We start from the raw sequence: 14,470 nt of genomic DNA, 5'->3' as shown, positions 1-14,470 counted from the left end.
GAAATATGGCCCAAAATCTGTATCTGCTTTAATAAAGTTAGAATGGAAACAACTACAGACTGATGCTCTCTACCATTTTGAAAGTCATATCATAGTCGTTGAGCACATTCGACTTTCCTAGTGGAAGGTAATTTGACAAAGGAGTTGTCATGCCAATTACACAGGAACAAATAATGTTCCTTGTGTGTGGTGGAATGAATAGTAGCACTTTCTTCTTTTTGCATTTCCTTCTTCTGTGGAAGGGAGCAGTTTTGGGGGATATGATTCTCACAGAATACCTGCCGCAGAAGAATAAACAATTAAACAGCAGTAGGAATAATAGACGAACATGTAAAAATTATTCTCATTAATTCTTAGAAGCACTTTTATGTAACACTGAAAATTCAGGATTTGTCCCTGCAGTACAAATAATGTTGCATAAATTTAAGTAAATGGTATGTGATTGTAGGTGTATAAAGGAACTGTTCACTGTTTTTGAACCTGAATGATTAAAGTATTTTAATTGTCGTACTAACCATATTCTAAATACGTGGCTGTATTCAAAATGTTTTAAATTCAGTTTTCAGTTGCCACAGCAGTCAGTCAGTACTGTTAGGGTCTTCCAAGACCTTTCAGACGGAGTTTAGCTTAGTTTAGTTTTAGTGTTCCCAGTACTGGACTGATTCTCACAGTGACTAATAGGGGAATGAAGAAGAAAAACGTTGAACAATCCTTAAATGAATATAACAAGGTTATAGAAGTTCATTGTTCAAAAAATCAGTAAAAATCTAGTCGTGTCATGTGCACCATTAATGTTATGCTGTGAACTAATGGGTTAATCACCATGAGGAAAAGAAATGATAGATTGATGTATCATAAAAGGCAGACTGCTGTGACCTTGAAAGGCTGACATCCATAATACATACATGTGTAGTGATCAAGGTATGATGTGGTTAACTGTTATCAAAATTGATGCCAACTTAGGGCAAAAAAGTTATCACAATCTTCAGAGACAACAAAAAGTTGACAAGTAGCCATGTCACATGTTCAGAGTTTTTGTATGTGTACCATGTTAGGTTTGTGACATGTTCATATAGCAAGAACCAAGGAATCTTTTGCCTGTACATGAATGCACATCTTCTTTTCCATTATTGTGACATTTTTGAATACTGGCTGTATCAGATAGTGTTGCTCTTCTCTCTGTTATAGAAGCCATTCTTCTAGCTGACAATACTCTTACACAATATACACAAGCTATGTAGAAATCTCTTTAATATACTAATTTAAGTGAGACATTAGTTAAGAATGGACATATATTCTAAATGAATGCGGCTGTCCCCCTCCAATGTTCCAGAATTATGTTTACCATAGTGTCCCTAAATCTCATCATACATTCTAGTTCGACTGACCTAGCAACTAGTCTCCAAAGTGCTTGATGGTGGTGACGTGATTTGGCTGTAATCTTTCTTCCTTATAAAATTATGAATCAGTATTTCCTAATCTTGAGTGCGTTTAGACTCACCAAATATTGTCATTCTGTATGCCAGCCAACTTCATAAGGACATGAAAGTCAGTGTTACGTAATGTGTGCTTGACTATATTATGAAACTGATGGTGTATCAATCATTACAACACTCCCACACACATCTGTTAACGAACCTATCAGTGGACATATTACTAGATCAAATGCAACAAAATAATCCTTTTCCAGTCGAGGGTGATGCTTCATCCTTAATAACCTCGAGTTTGGCAGAAAATTAAGCCCTATTTTTTTCCCTCCCTTCTTTCCTTCCAGTCGCACAGTCAAAAGGTCTTGCGTTGTCCTTTCTTATTTTTCAATTTACATATGTGCTGCAGTACAGTAATCAAAAAGAGACCCTGCACAGTTTCAGTTAGTTGAACATGATTCACTGATTACATAATGTATACATTCTGTAGAAATCGTATTGGTTAAGGGTTTGCAAATTATGATCATTAACCAGTAGATCAGTATTTCACTGAAGGCCAGATGTGAGTGTGTAAAAGCCTCTTCCATTCTGTTGTGTTATGCCTGCTGCAGACACTGTTCCCAATTTGAACCACACCTGAATTGCAGCACCCAGTCATTTCTCAATGTTTCTCCAGTTATCTTTCATTCTTTTTTTTTTTCCACATATTGTTTCACCTGTGGCAAAGATTTGTTATTGTGAAAAATAACAAACCATACCATGTTTCAGAAACCACATGCAGCTTTACGGGCCCAGATACACAGGCGATTGAAGGGAGATGAGTACTTAAAAATTCCGTACCGTGTAAAGCAGTGTATTTTTGAAGCCAACCTCCAGGTTGAGGACAGCTTTACAAGGCCATTATGCCTGATTTATATGCTTTTGAAAGTTCTTTTCCATATTCTGCTCCAGAGATACCAAGTGAGATGCCATTCGGGAACTGCTACACTATTTTCTTGAATTTTACTCTGTAGAATTAAAGATGTTAAGGGTATTAAGTAATATTTTCAGAGATTATTAAGAGTATGCCCTAATCCCCATCCCTGTTATCATTTTCTCTTCAAAGATTTGGCAAGTGACTTTTGAACTTACCATCTGCTACCTCAAAGCATTTAACAGGCGATATATGATTACTGTTTTCAATTATTCAGGTGATTTCATGAGAATGGAAAACAAAAAAACATTCAGTGATTCTAAATGGGGATCTTCTGTTTTATTTTCACTTGACTATGGGATGGTGATTTCAACCAGTTCCACATTTTTTTAAGAGACACAAACTTCCAGATTGTTTTCACAGATATGTACATTATGTGTCATAAAATAAGTGTAAGGTTATTGAAACTTCCTGGCAGATTAAAACTGTGTGCCCGACCGAGACTCGAACTCGGGACCTTTGCCTTTTGCGGGCAAGTGCTCTACCATCTGAGCTACCGAAGCACGACTCACGCCCGGTCCTCACAGCTTTACTTCTGCCAGTATCTCGTCTCCTACCTTCCAAACTTTACAGAAGTTCTCCTGCAAGGTTCGCAGGAGAGCTTCTGTAAAGTTTGGAAGGTAGGAGACGAGATACTGGCAGAAGTAAAGTTGTGAGGACCGGGCGTGAGTCGTGCTTCGGTAGCTCAGATACTAGAGCACTTGCCCGCGAAAGGCAAAGGTCCCGAGTTCGAGTCTCGGTCGGGCACACAGTTTTAATCTGCCAGGAAGTTTCATATCAGTGCACACTCCGCTGCAGAGTGAAAATCTCATTCTGTAAGATTAGGACGATGCAATACATGAGTCACAGATCAAGTAAACAGAGTAAGACATGTGTCACTTTACCAGTCAAAACCTAAACTGAGTCCGAGTCTAGTGGCCGCTGGCTGGCTGGCCACTTAGGTGGCGCTGCTGCTGCATGGCTGGCAGACAGCGCCGCATGTAGAGGATGCACGTAACTGTGCGGCGGCACTTTGAAAGATCGGCGAGTCACAACAGTTATAAGTTGTTGTTTAAATTTTTGCAGACTGTAGTGGTAGTGTCCATGAAGATGTAAACATGAAATGTCTTACTTTTGTAATGGGGAACTTTTTCATAGGATTGACTGGCAGTTAAGTCAGCAAAAAAGCTACTACGTGCTGGCATCAGTCTGGGCTAATACATGCAAGTCTTTGAGTTTTGTGGCTCGAACTATTAGTTAATTGATAAGCTTCATAAGTTGCTTCATGCTTTGAGTACAAAATGTATAACTCGGTTGGGAAAAATTTGTTGAATTCTTTTGGGAAATTTTTATACAAAATTATGTATGTTAAAATAATAATGGAAATTCTTGGATGAAAAAACACGTAATGGCATACAGAAACTCGTAATAGGAAACGGTTAACACTAGCTTTTGAGCACACATTCACACAAACTCCTACTAAAATAAGAGCAAGAGCTCAAAAACTAGTGTTAACCTTTTTCTATTACATGCTCCTGTGTGCCACCCACCAATCCTCTGCAGGTAAGTGGTTACCTTTCCCATTTTGCGTATTTTCGGTAGGTTTCTATATGTTCCATTTCCATACTCCTTAGTAGAGTAAGTTTGAAATGTAAACATATTTGATGATCCATATTTTAAAGTATTGTCTGCATCCATTATTTATACCAATATCCATTTTCTTTCAGGGCGTAATTTCCAGTGTTAAAAAATCACCTGCCCTGCGTCCATTGTCAAGGAGCATTGGCAGTTGTCGGAAGCAAGGGCTGAACAAGAAGGATCGACCAAGGGAAAAATCCCTGCTCCAGCAGAATCTTCTAACCTTGTTTGCATGTCAAAAGGAGTAAGTACCTCAGTTTACTATATCACAGCATTAGATACGAGGTTTGTTCACATGTCTTGTGATAAAAATAATTATTTAACAAAATGTGCAAATCATTTTCAGCTGTGTTGGTCTGCATTTGTACCATTTTAGTTTTATTTTGTGATCTGGCTGTGTGAGTAATGGTTTTTTCAGAGAAATGTGACCTGAAATAAGTTGACTTCTAGAATACATAGATTTTAAATGTTCATTCGATAGAGCTACGAACAAAGTTAGAAACTGAAAGCTGTAAAATACAGTATAGACTGCAGAGTAAAAAACTGGTTTTATAATACTGTAAAAAAAGCATTGCTTAGTGCATCAAAATTGCTGTTGCTTTTTTTCTGTAGTTACTAATTAGTTCCTCAGTGCAGATTCTCGGGCCACACTTATATCGGGTTTTATGTAAAACGAGAAATTATCCTTGGTGGGTGGTCGTTGAGTCATAGTTTATTGGTTTGAATCCTGGTGGTTAAAAAAATCTTCTAGTATCTAGTTGGCATTGGTAGAAATGGTGGTGGTGTAAACCTTCTGATCACCATATTTAACACCTATGTCTTGGGTTAAATTTCACATTTCTTCACAGTGTCTCATGGAAATGGGCAAGTGTGGCACGAGGCTTCACCTTCTCTCATTACCATAAACAACATTACTTTATACACTGATCAGCCAAATCATTATGACCACTGCCCACTGTGATGTTGGATTCCACATGGTGGCGCTGTGGGCACATGACACAGTAACAAAAGTATGTAAGTGGAGCAGACACGGGGGATCACCTTAGTGAAGATATGGGCTGCAAAGAACATGGAGTTTGGAGGTCTCTCTGCTCTGTCAAGTAGGATAGTAGTGATCTGTAGCATCTCCACTGGAGGAGCACAATGCTGGTGCACGCACACTGTTCATCATACATTGTTAAATGTGGAACTCCACAGCAGACAACCCCTACGTGTTCACATGTTGATCCAATGACATCGCCAATACGACTGCAGTGGGCATGGGACCATTGAGATTCGATCATCAATCAATGTAAATGTGTTGGCTGTATGGGTGAAGCAGATTTCTGCTACACTAGTTCGACGGTCGTCTCCACAAACACTGTCATCGAGGTGAATGGTGGCTCGAAATGTGCAATGCGTCAAGGTCGCAGGCTGGTGGGAGCAGTATTATGCTATGGGAGGCATTGTCCTGTGCTTGCATGGGACCTGTGGTAGTAATCCAAGACACGCTGACAGCTGTGGACCGTCTGCATCCCTTTGTGTGTGACATCCTCTTCCAGCAGTATAATGGTCATCTCTGAGTCAGAACTGTGCTACAGTGGTTTGAGGAGCATCATAGTGAACTCACATTGCTGTCACGATGTTGTTTACATGTAAAAGTATTTATCATACAAACATCCTGTGGAGCACAAGATGCTAAAATGTTTTATATATTCTAAGGAATATATTTGTACTTGCAAATTCCTGGAATCAAAACAAAACAAAACATATTACACAAATCACTGTTACTGAGTTCCATATTACAGTGTTACTGCATGTTAAGTAACCATGTCACCACAAGTAGCAATACTTGCATGATGCTGCCTCAACACAGACTAGCATATCTTCTCAGTTGTACTCACATGTCCATCTTCATTCATATTCTTCAGCCCATTCTGCCATGCGGAATATACTTTCCGTTGTACCGCATGTTTCTTCTCATTCCATCTGTGTATGAAGTACATGAGGAATTGCTGATTAAATGCCTCTGTGCATACTGTAATTACAGTAGTCTAAACTTTTTACTGCAGTCTTTATCGGAGTGATACATAAAAGACTGCAGTATATCCATAGATTTCTTGCATATCAACATTTCTTGAAACTTTGTTAGTAGATATTTGTGAGATAGTTGATGTGTATTTTCAAGCGTCCACCAGTACAAGTTTTTCAACATGTCTGTGATACACGCACAAGAGTTAAACATGTCTGCTGAACAGATTTATAGCCATAGGGACATGTTATAGCTAGTCTTCACTGCCATTAACTGCAAAAGTGTATACCACACGTCCCTGTCAAAACTAGTGTGTTGGTTAGATACCAAGAGGACCAGTGTGCAAATACACTAGCTGTTCTGCCATTTTGCTGTTCAAAAAGTGACATGCATACAAACTGAAATGTGTTTGGTACACATGGCATAGGAAATGCACAGTGCAGTGAACTACCAAGGGCTCATTTTCCAGTACTACAGGTGGATTTTACCTCAAGTTCAAATGGTGGTGTGGTCTCCAGTTCAAAGTCTGGTGTGACGCAGCTCTCCACGCAAATATCCTCTGCAATCTACATCCACTTTTCGGGTACATAACACTAGCAGATTAATAGAACACTTTATTTCTAAAAAGGAAAGAAACGTAACTTCATGTTATGAGGTGCCTTATGTGCTTCCTTTGTCTTCTACTTGCAATTTTGTGCACCATTACTACTCGCAGAAAGCAGGCTAAGTATTGCCATCCTATTAATCAGTGCTAACGCTCTCAAAGTCTATGACTGGACTGCACCGTACCAGCGATAGGCAGCTGGTTATGTCGGCATTGACATGGGATGCTGAACTGTGTCTTCCTGCTCACTCTTTCCTTTGGCCCACAGGTCATTGCCTTCTTGATGCCGTTCAACGATGCTGCACCGGTCAGTGTGCAGTCGATGCTATAGAACTGCACATCATCCGTGTTTAGAACCTCCTTCGACGGTACTTAGACCATGTGTTAGCACTCTGTGCAAAATTCTACCAGAGGGCTTCCCTTTTCGTTCTTTTTCTGCAGTCCACATTCTCCAACTACTTTCCTCCCCTTCCTTTTCCTACAATTGAATTCCAATCCCACACCGCCCTTAAATTTTCATCTGTCTGAACTACCTGAATAGTTTCTTTTATCGCCGTAGTAACCCGGGTAAGATTCCACACCTGCAATTCGGGCATCAAGCTTTACAGTGTGATACTGCTGGAGACCCCCACTCTTGGATGCGCGTGCAGCCTCTCCTTAGTGCACTCTACCGGCCGAGTTCGATTCTGTAAATCGTCGGCTGTCCAGTAGGATGCACTATTGAGAGGCTGCATGTGCATCTGAGACTGGTGGTGCTGTCGTCTTGTGACTTCAGTGGCGCACCATACACCTGCTTGCCCGGCTCGCGGAGCACTGCAGTCAGTCATATTGTATGTTCTCTTAATCACCTGTGGTGCTGGTTAGCATATAAACTTGTACTATTATGGTGCATGTTTGCTTTTTTTCTGTTTGGCTATGCATTCATAGTAATATTCCTGCATTCCGATTTTCTTATTCATAGTTAGACATATCCTTGCATTATTCCTATTCGATTTTGCTTATAATCCTGTGCTCACCTGTCTAGAAAACCTGTTCTTCCTGCCATCACACTTCATTAATTCCCAGTATAACTAACTTCAGCCTATCCTTTTCTCATACATAGTCAGTTGAGGGATTTACTATTCCACACTCGGACTCGTAGAATGCCAGATGTGTTGATCTTTGTGACAACATCCTCTTATTGTGCTTCCTGTAAGGAGATCCAAATAGGGAACTATTTTACCCAAAAAGATGCCATTATAATTAAGTCGTACAGTATAGCTGCATGTCCTCAGGAAATATAACAACTAGAATGAGTTCTCCTTTCTTCCAAGAGTGCTAGTTCTGCAAGGTTTGCAGAAGAGCTTCTGTGAAGTTTGGAAGGTAGGAGACGGGGTACTGGCAGAATTGAAGCTGTGAGGGCGGGTCGAGTGTCGTGCTCTGATAGCTCAGTCAGTATAGCACTTGCCCGCGAAAGGCAGAAGTCCCGAGTTCAAGTCGCGGCCCGGCACAATTGTAATCTCCCGGGAAGTTTCAATGTAACAACTAGTTTCTCCTTGCTTCCAGCTCATTACATTATCAACAGAGCGAGGCCGTGGTTGCTAATGTTACCAGGCCATGTTAGTCAATCTTCCATGCTGTAGCTTCTGCAGCAACTGAAAAGAACCATATGTTAATCTGATCTCTCCTCAGTTACCCCCGTGATTCGGTCACTCTTACAGTACGTCTGTTTGTATCACTGAGTCACAAAAGTCCATCATTTGTGGATGCGAGTTCTAGTATACTTGTCCATTCATTTGGCAGTTTAGTGTAACAGGCCTCAGATGGCACAACGGTACCGACTGACTGCTGTTTCATCTTCAGCTGATAGGCATCACTGGATGCAGATATGGAGGGCGCGTGGTCAGCACATTGCTCTCCCTACCATTTCCAATTTTCATGACTGGAGCTGCTACTTCTCAATCAAGTAATTCCTCAATTGGCCTCACGAGGACTGAGTGCACCCTGCTTAACAACAGTGCTCAGCAGACCCGGACAGTCACCCATCCTAGTGCTAGCTGAACTTAACATTGCTTAGCTTCGGTGATCTGATGGAAACTGGTGTTACCACTGTAGTGAGGCCATTGGCTATGGAAGTTCACAATGTTCTCTAATTCAAACGGAGTTTTGTTGGAGGACAAATTGGGTGACACAAATACCAGTGTACACGTGGCCGTGTGAAAGAAACAGTGATGTAGTACTGTCTTAGTGCAGATATTAGTCTCACTTTATCCCTTATGCACATTACTGTAGCATGAGTTCACGGCTGACCTGTGTATTCATACAAGGACATTGTCCACCCGTTGTAAAACATGTTCGCCCATGCCAAAAAAATTTTCACAGTGGGGTCAACCATCATACGTGAAGAAAGGCAGTACTTAGCCTGTTATACACCTGCAACTATTTACTCCTACAAATATCTTGTGTTATGCCTGCAGTCAGTTCAGCAAATGGTGCCATTACAGGTGTTCTACTTCATACTCATTGTAGACTCCATGACCATACAAGAACAGCATATCTCCTTGTTCTTTTAGCAACACCCACAGATTTTTCTCACTCTGTCTACTGAATTTTTCATGATCTCGTGGTTTTGCCACAAATGGAGATTTAAATCCCAATATATGTAATGATCTGTGTGTGGATTTTTATATGCTTCTTGGCCTAAGTGGCCACCTCATTTCTTGAAATTTAATACATCCAAAAATTTAATATGTTGTCTGCCTCTTCCATGGTGAATTGATTCTTCAGATTGCTTTATTCGCGCGTTCATAAAAACAGCTAGTTTCTTTATGCCATCACTCCACAAACTGTGTAACAAATCATAGAAACTCTGACAGTGAGGAAAATCTTGTAGGACGACTAGAATATGTCACCAGCGCATTGTTAAAGAATGAGTACTTTTCCTTAGACATATAAAAAGTGTTATGACCCTCATGGAGACATCACAGGCTGTGAAATCAGTGGTATCTTAACCCTTCGTTATTTATGTCACAGACTGTACAAGAAATATCTTGCAAAAGCTGAGTGTCACTGTAGTGTACAATTCCATGAGCAAGGTAATGGGGAATACTGACAGTTGGCCAAGGATTCTCACCAACCATTATAAATTTCAGGCTGACTCTGAGCAAGTATGTAGAGGAACATAAAGCCAACTGTCCAAGAGGAGATACAGATAGATCAACTGTAGTGAAACACACTCCGCAGTCAGGTCAGGAAACCACAGAATTTAATTTGAAAAGGCTTAAATCTTGGCAGCCATGATAGGCTAAGCAGAAGCATTAGAGACAGCCAAACATAAGTCATTTTCATCAGGAGGAGGAAGATGATGTTAAGCCCAATAGTATTTAGTTTATGGTACTGAAAGAGAAGTGCAGCATATACCCATTATGTGACAGTAACAGCAGCATGAAATTGGTCACCTGTATTCAGATTTCAAGAACATGTGATGTCAAAACCTAGCACAGATGTACCTTGCCATGAAAATTCATTGTCAGCAGCAAGCCAGTGTATGCATCAATCCAAGTCATAAATGACCCCACCCCCCCCATCCCCTTTTCCCATAATTCTGTTGTCTACAGATAATGAGGGACCTATTCAGTTTGAGGGAAATCCATTGAACTATAGCATTATAATTGAGAAAATTATAATAATTTTAACATTTCTGGCCATGAAGGCTTACATTATGTGAGGCTTAAACTCCCATGTGTTCCACAGTTTTAACTTCTCTCTGATACTCTGGTAAAAAGTAAAAACATTTCATATAAACTACTTCTTCATCATCATTGTCATCTTGTCTCTCTATGGAGTCGACATATTATCTCGGTTGTGGCAATTTTAATGGCAGTTGATGACGGATGCCCTTCGTGACGTCACCACAATGCCCTTTCTTTGCCGCCACTTCCCCCAGAATTCATGTACCCCATCTGTCTACATCTAGAGTAAATCTCAAGTTCACGTATGAGAATATTTTCTAACTGTTTGCATAACGTGTATCTCAGGTGAGGTGTGGGGGACAGCCCAATATTTACCCAGTTGGATGTGGGGAAACTCCCTAAAAACCTCATCCAGACTGAGCAGCACAGCAATGTCCATCAATAATCCACCAGGCAAATTCAAACTAGGGCCAGTGTGGCTCCTGATGTCCCAGAAGTAGTGGGTTCTTTGATGTGCTTGGCTTTCTGGCTGGGTTATTTTGTATGAAGATACATGAAGTTTATATTTTCACAACAGGGCAATGACGTGCTGACACGAGAGAAAAAAGTTGATCACTGACACCGTCATTTTGTTTTCAGTCTTAATTTAGTTGTGAAACTTTTGACTGTAATGTTTCTTCCAATTTGTAGACATACGCAAGGCAATGTTTCAGATTCATACACTGTATTAGATACAGCCACTGACTGACAATATTGGACTGTAGAATACCTCTAATATTTGTTTACATATGTATTTATACCACAACTGAGGTTTTATTACCAGTTCTTCACCAACAGAATATGCTAAAATGTATCTTCCAGGTCCACATTGATTGCATCAATAGCATAGGATTTAAGGCTTTGTTCCTTCGTTGAAATAATAAACGTGGAATTTTGCCTTCAATAATAAGATCATATTATTATTATTATTATTATTATTATTATTATTATTACACGTGGGAGAGAATGAGATACAATAGTGTCATTTCCCTCCCTATCATTTATGATTAGTCATAAACAATATTCAGTTTATAGTGTATGCTAATGTGCACTGCATAAATGCTGTCTTGCACACAATACGGAAATGGGCTGAAGGAGTGGTTTATTGATACTGTGGGTTCCAGGTAACCAATAAACCAGAGTTGAGAAAAAACCAGGTACTTAAAAAAACATCCCATTGGATAAAATTGGGATTTTATAGGTGGTGTTGGTTTTAAGGGAGATTTTTTCCATATTGATGATTAAATAGTTCAGTTTAAATTTTTATGATTAATTTACTCGAAACACTAACCCATTCTTACAACTGCTTTATTAGTGCCGTATTTCTTTCCCTGCCACCGCTGCACACATTTAGAGAATCTTCTCTACCTACAGGTTTGTTTTGTCAAAATTTAGAAATACTTTGGGAGAGAAAAGACCAGAGAAGTTAGTGAAGATCTATAAATGTATGCATTGAAACTAAATTGTACTTTACTGTCATTACAATTCTATATAAAGTCAAAGCTTGCAAGAAATGTAAAAACACAATATTAATAAAATAAATTATTGTGGCAGTAAATAGATGCCTTCAACAAATATGGTGGCTCTTTTTAATTCGTGTAAGGCTAACTGTGTAACATTTTATATGTTAATTAAATTTTTCTAATTAAATATAGTTGGGTTTTAATTGATTTTTTGGTGTCTATTTAATAAAAAATTCATGTTTTTTTAAATTTTTTTTTAAATCATTTGAACAGTGGTTTTGCAAATCATTAACACTGAAATCATGATATTGTAAGAATTAAGTTAAAGATACCAGTCTCCATGAGAAAGGCATGACATAGCTCATAAAATCATGTGTGGTTCATAAAAGCATCAATATAAATGCAATTACACATTCATAAGCAGTAGAAGCTTAGAAGTATTTTGCTCCTATATACCACAAATTAATATGAAGACAAAATTTTGAAGCCCGTAATGTCCATTGTGAACAAAAATATCATGACCAATAATCGCCGTTTATTTTATGGTCTTTCAACTAACGTGCAGTTATAATTAACAAAACCAAAGGGTGCTGAATCTCTCTGGACAATACACTTCCATGATCACTTACAACTACTTGATCCCTATGTAGTTTGGGCAGATACCAAAACGAAGCTTCAAGAAGATATAACTGTGAGAAATATTTTTGTCCCAGACAATAATCAATTATATTATAAATCTAAGAAATTCCATTGGCACTTTTTGTTCAATCATTTCTTGGAAAGTGCCATTCTCATCTGAATAGTGTAAATGCTCCATGCACATATTACCTGCATTCAGTTGTCTTCAGGCAAGAGCTATCATTATGTAAATTAGAAATAAATGGGTTATCTATCAGTGTATTATGATAAACTTCTTTATGAAAAGTTTTCCGGTTACATAATTTCTTTTCTCTTGCAGGAAACAGCTGTAATGTGCATTTATCATATTTCGTGGTGGAATCTACGTGAAAAACTATTATTTCAAGATCCTGGTACCATCAAATTGCTGTACAGTTACTTTTATTGTATCTTTGTGTTTAATCATGTTTGTAATTTTGTGTATTGACTTTTCACTATTGCAGTATTGTTGTAGTGTCTACTTTATAATTTACATTTTTTATGTGTGGTAGTGTGAAATGATGGTCACTTACTTGTTTGCTATTATTGCTATGTTCCTATACAAGATTGGGTAGCATAAGTAAATATGTTCTTTCCTAAGTATTTGTGTTCATGGCAGCGTGAGTAAATATTTCAAATACAGTGTTATAGCACTTGTCTCAGTACAGCATAGGGAAAAAAATGTGAGAGTCACACCAATGTAGAAAAAAACTAGACATTTACATGCAAAGCTACTGTGAATGAACTAGAAGATGTACTGATGTAACAGACTCTGAGAAAAAGTTGTCTCTATAATTAATTGTGCAAATGTTATATGTGAAAACAAAACTCATTAAACATTTGTAGGATGCCCTGACCAGTTTGTTTGCAATACAGCCCAAGACCATTCTTATTGACCCTTTTTGCCCCAGTAATGTCAGTAAGAACATTTTAAAAAAGAAGCATATTGTCAGTATTTATATAAATTTTTTGATAACCTTAGCTGCTAAACAACCAAATTATATTGCGAACGCCCATTCCTCATATTTCAGTTTACATCTTATTTTATTCTTCTCAGATCCATATCCAGATCACTATTATCCTGACTCACTGTCTCACAGCATCTGCAAAATTTCTGAGCTATATTTGCACTCTGGAAGATGCTAAGGGGTTAGCACCAAAAGGAAATAATCAGTCCTATATGAGTTTGTAAAACCCAGAATTCTTGAGCTGGGTACTGGCAGTGCTTTTAGTCCTTTATACTGAAGCTCTGAGCTTCCTTCTGTGATCCCGTTTAGTCATTATGATGATGTGTATGCTGCAAAGAGTAGTTTTGGCTTAACTATCTGTATTCAAAAATGGCAAAATTAGACGTGCATTGAGTGGATGCTTGTCTAACATAGTTGATAGCAAGAAACCTGTGGCACATATGCTTCATCCCACATGCATTTTGTTTGCTCAGGTGTGTGGGACTTTGGCAGAAATGTTTAGTCGCTAACAGAACCAATAGTCCATCATTCACAAACAGGAACCATTCCCAAAGGGATGAACCTGCACAACAGACAAAAAGTTTATCTCCAGCAGACATATACTAATACTGTGTAACATTGCCTCTGATCTTGATATTTGCTTCAATTTGACTAGGAAGAGAATCCACAAATTTCTTCAGATATTGAGCTGAGTGACATGTTGAATATTAGATCCTGTAGAACTGCTAAATTGTTAGGATATTGATTGCTGTGTTTCACCCACTGTTCCACATAGTGCCGGACATTTTCTATGAGATTAAAATCAGGTGATACAACGGGCCAGTCAAGAGGCTATAGGATGCTCAAGTGTTTGTCAAACCAGGAACTTACTTGTGCAGCACTGTGAACTGGGGTATTGTTCTCTTGGAAGACGAGAGTGTTCACAACATGTTCAGCATAAAGATGTAGTAGGAAGGGCGACACTTGGTCACAAGAACATTGAAATAAACAGCCTGGTTCATGGTCACGGAAACCCAAATGAGTGGGTCCCCATCATCGTA

At 38.9% G+C, this 14,470-nt stretch overlaps 1 protein-coding gene across 2 annotated transcripts in view; it reads left to right on the top strand.

The window, feature by feature from the left end:
• LOC124721678 (exonuclease 1) overlaps positions 1 to 13,318 on the top strand; it is a 166,721-nt gene extending 153,403 nt beyond the window's left edge. For both annotated transcript variants that reach the window (XM_047246751.1, XM_047246752.1), the window contains 2 exons: positions 4,107 to 4,261; positions 12,764 to 13,318. In XM_047246751.1, coding sequence (XP_047102707.1) covers positions 4,107 to 4,261; positions 12,764 to 12,776 — 168 coding nt within the window. In that variant the 3' untranslated portion in view covers positions 12,777 to 13,318. The remainder of the gene's footprint in view (positions 1 to 4,106; positions 4,262 to 12,763) is intronic.
• The last annotated feature ends 1,152 nt before the right edge of the window (positions 13,319 to 14,470 follow it).

The sequence above is a fragment of the Schistocerca piceifrons genome, chromosome X (genome assembly GCF_021461385.2).
Source record: "Schistocerca piceifrons isolate TAMUIC-IGC-003096 chromosome X, iqSchPice1.1, whole genome shotgun sequence".
Lineage (NCBI taxonomy): Eukaryota > Metazoa > Arthropoda > Insecta > Orthoptera > Acrididae > Schistocerca > Schistocerca piceifrons.
The sequence above is the reverse complement of the archived record's forward strand: the minus strand, read 5'-3'. Positions and strand labels throughout refer to the sequence as shown.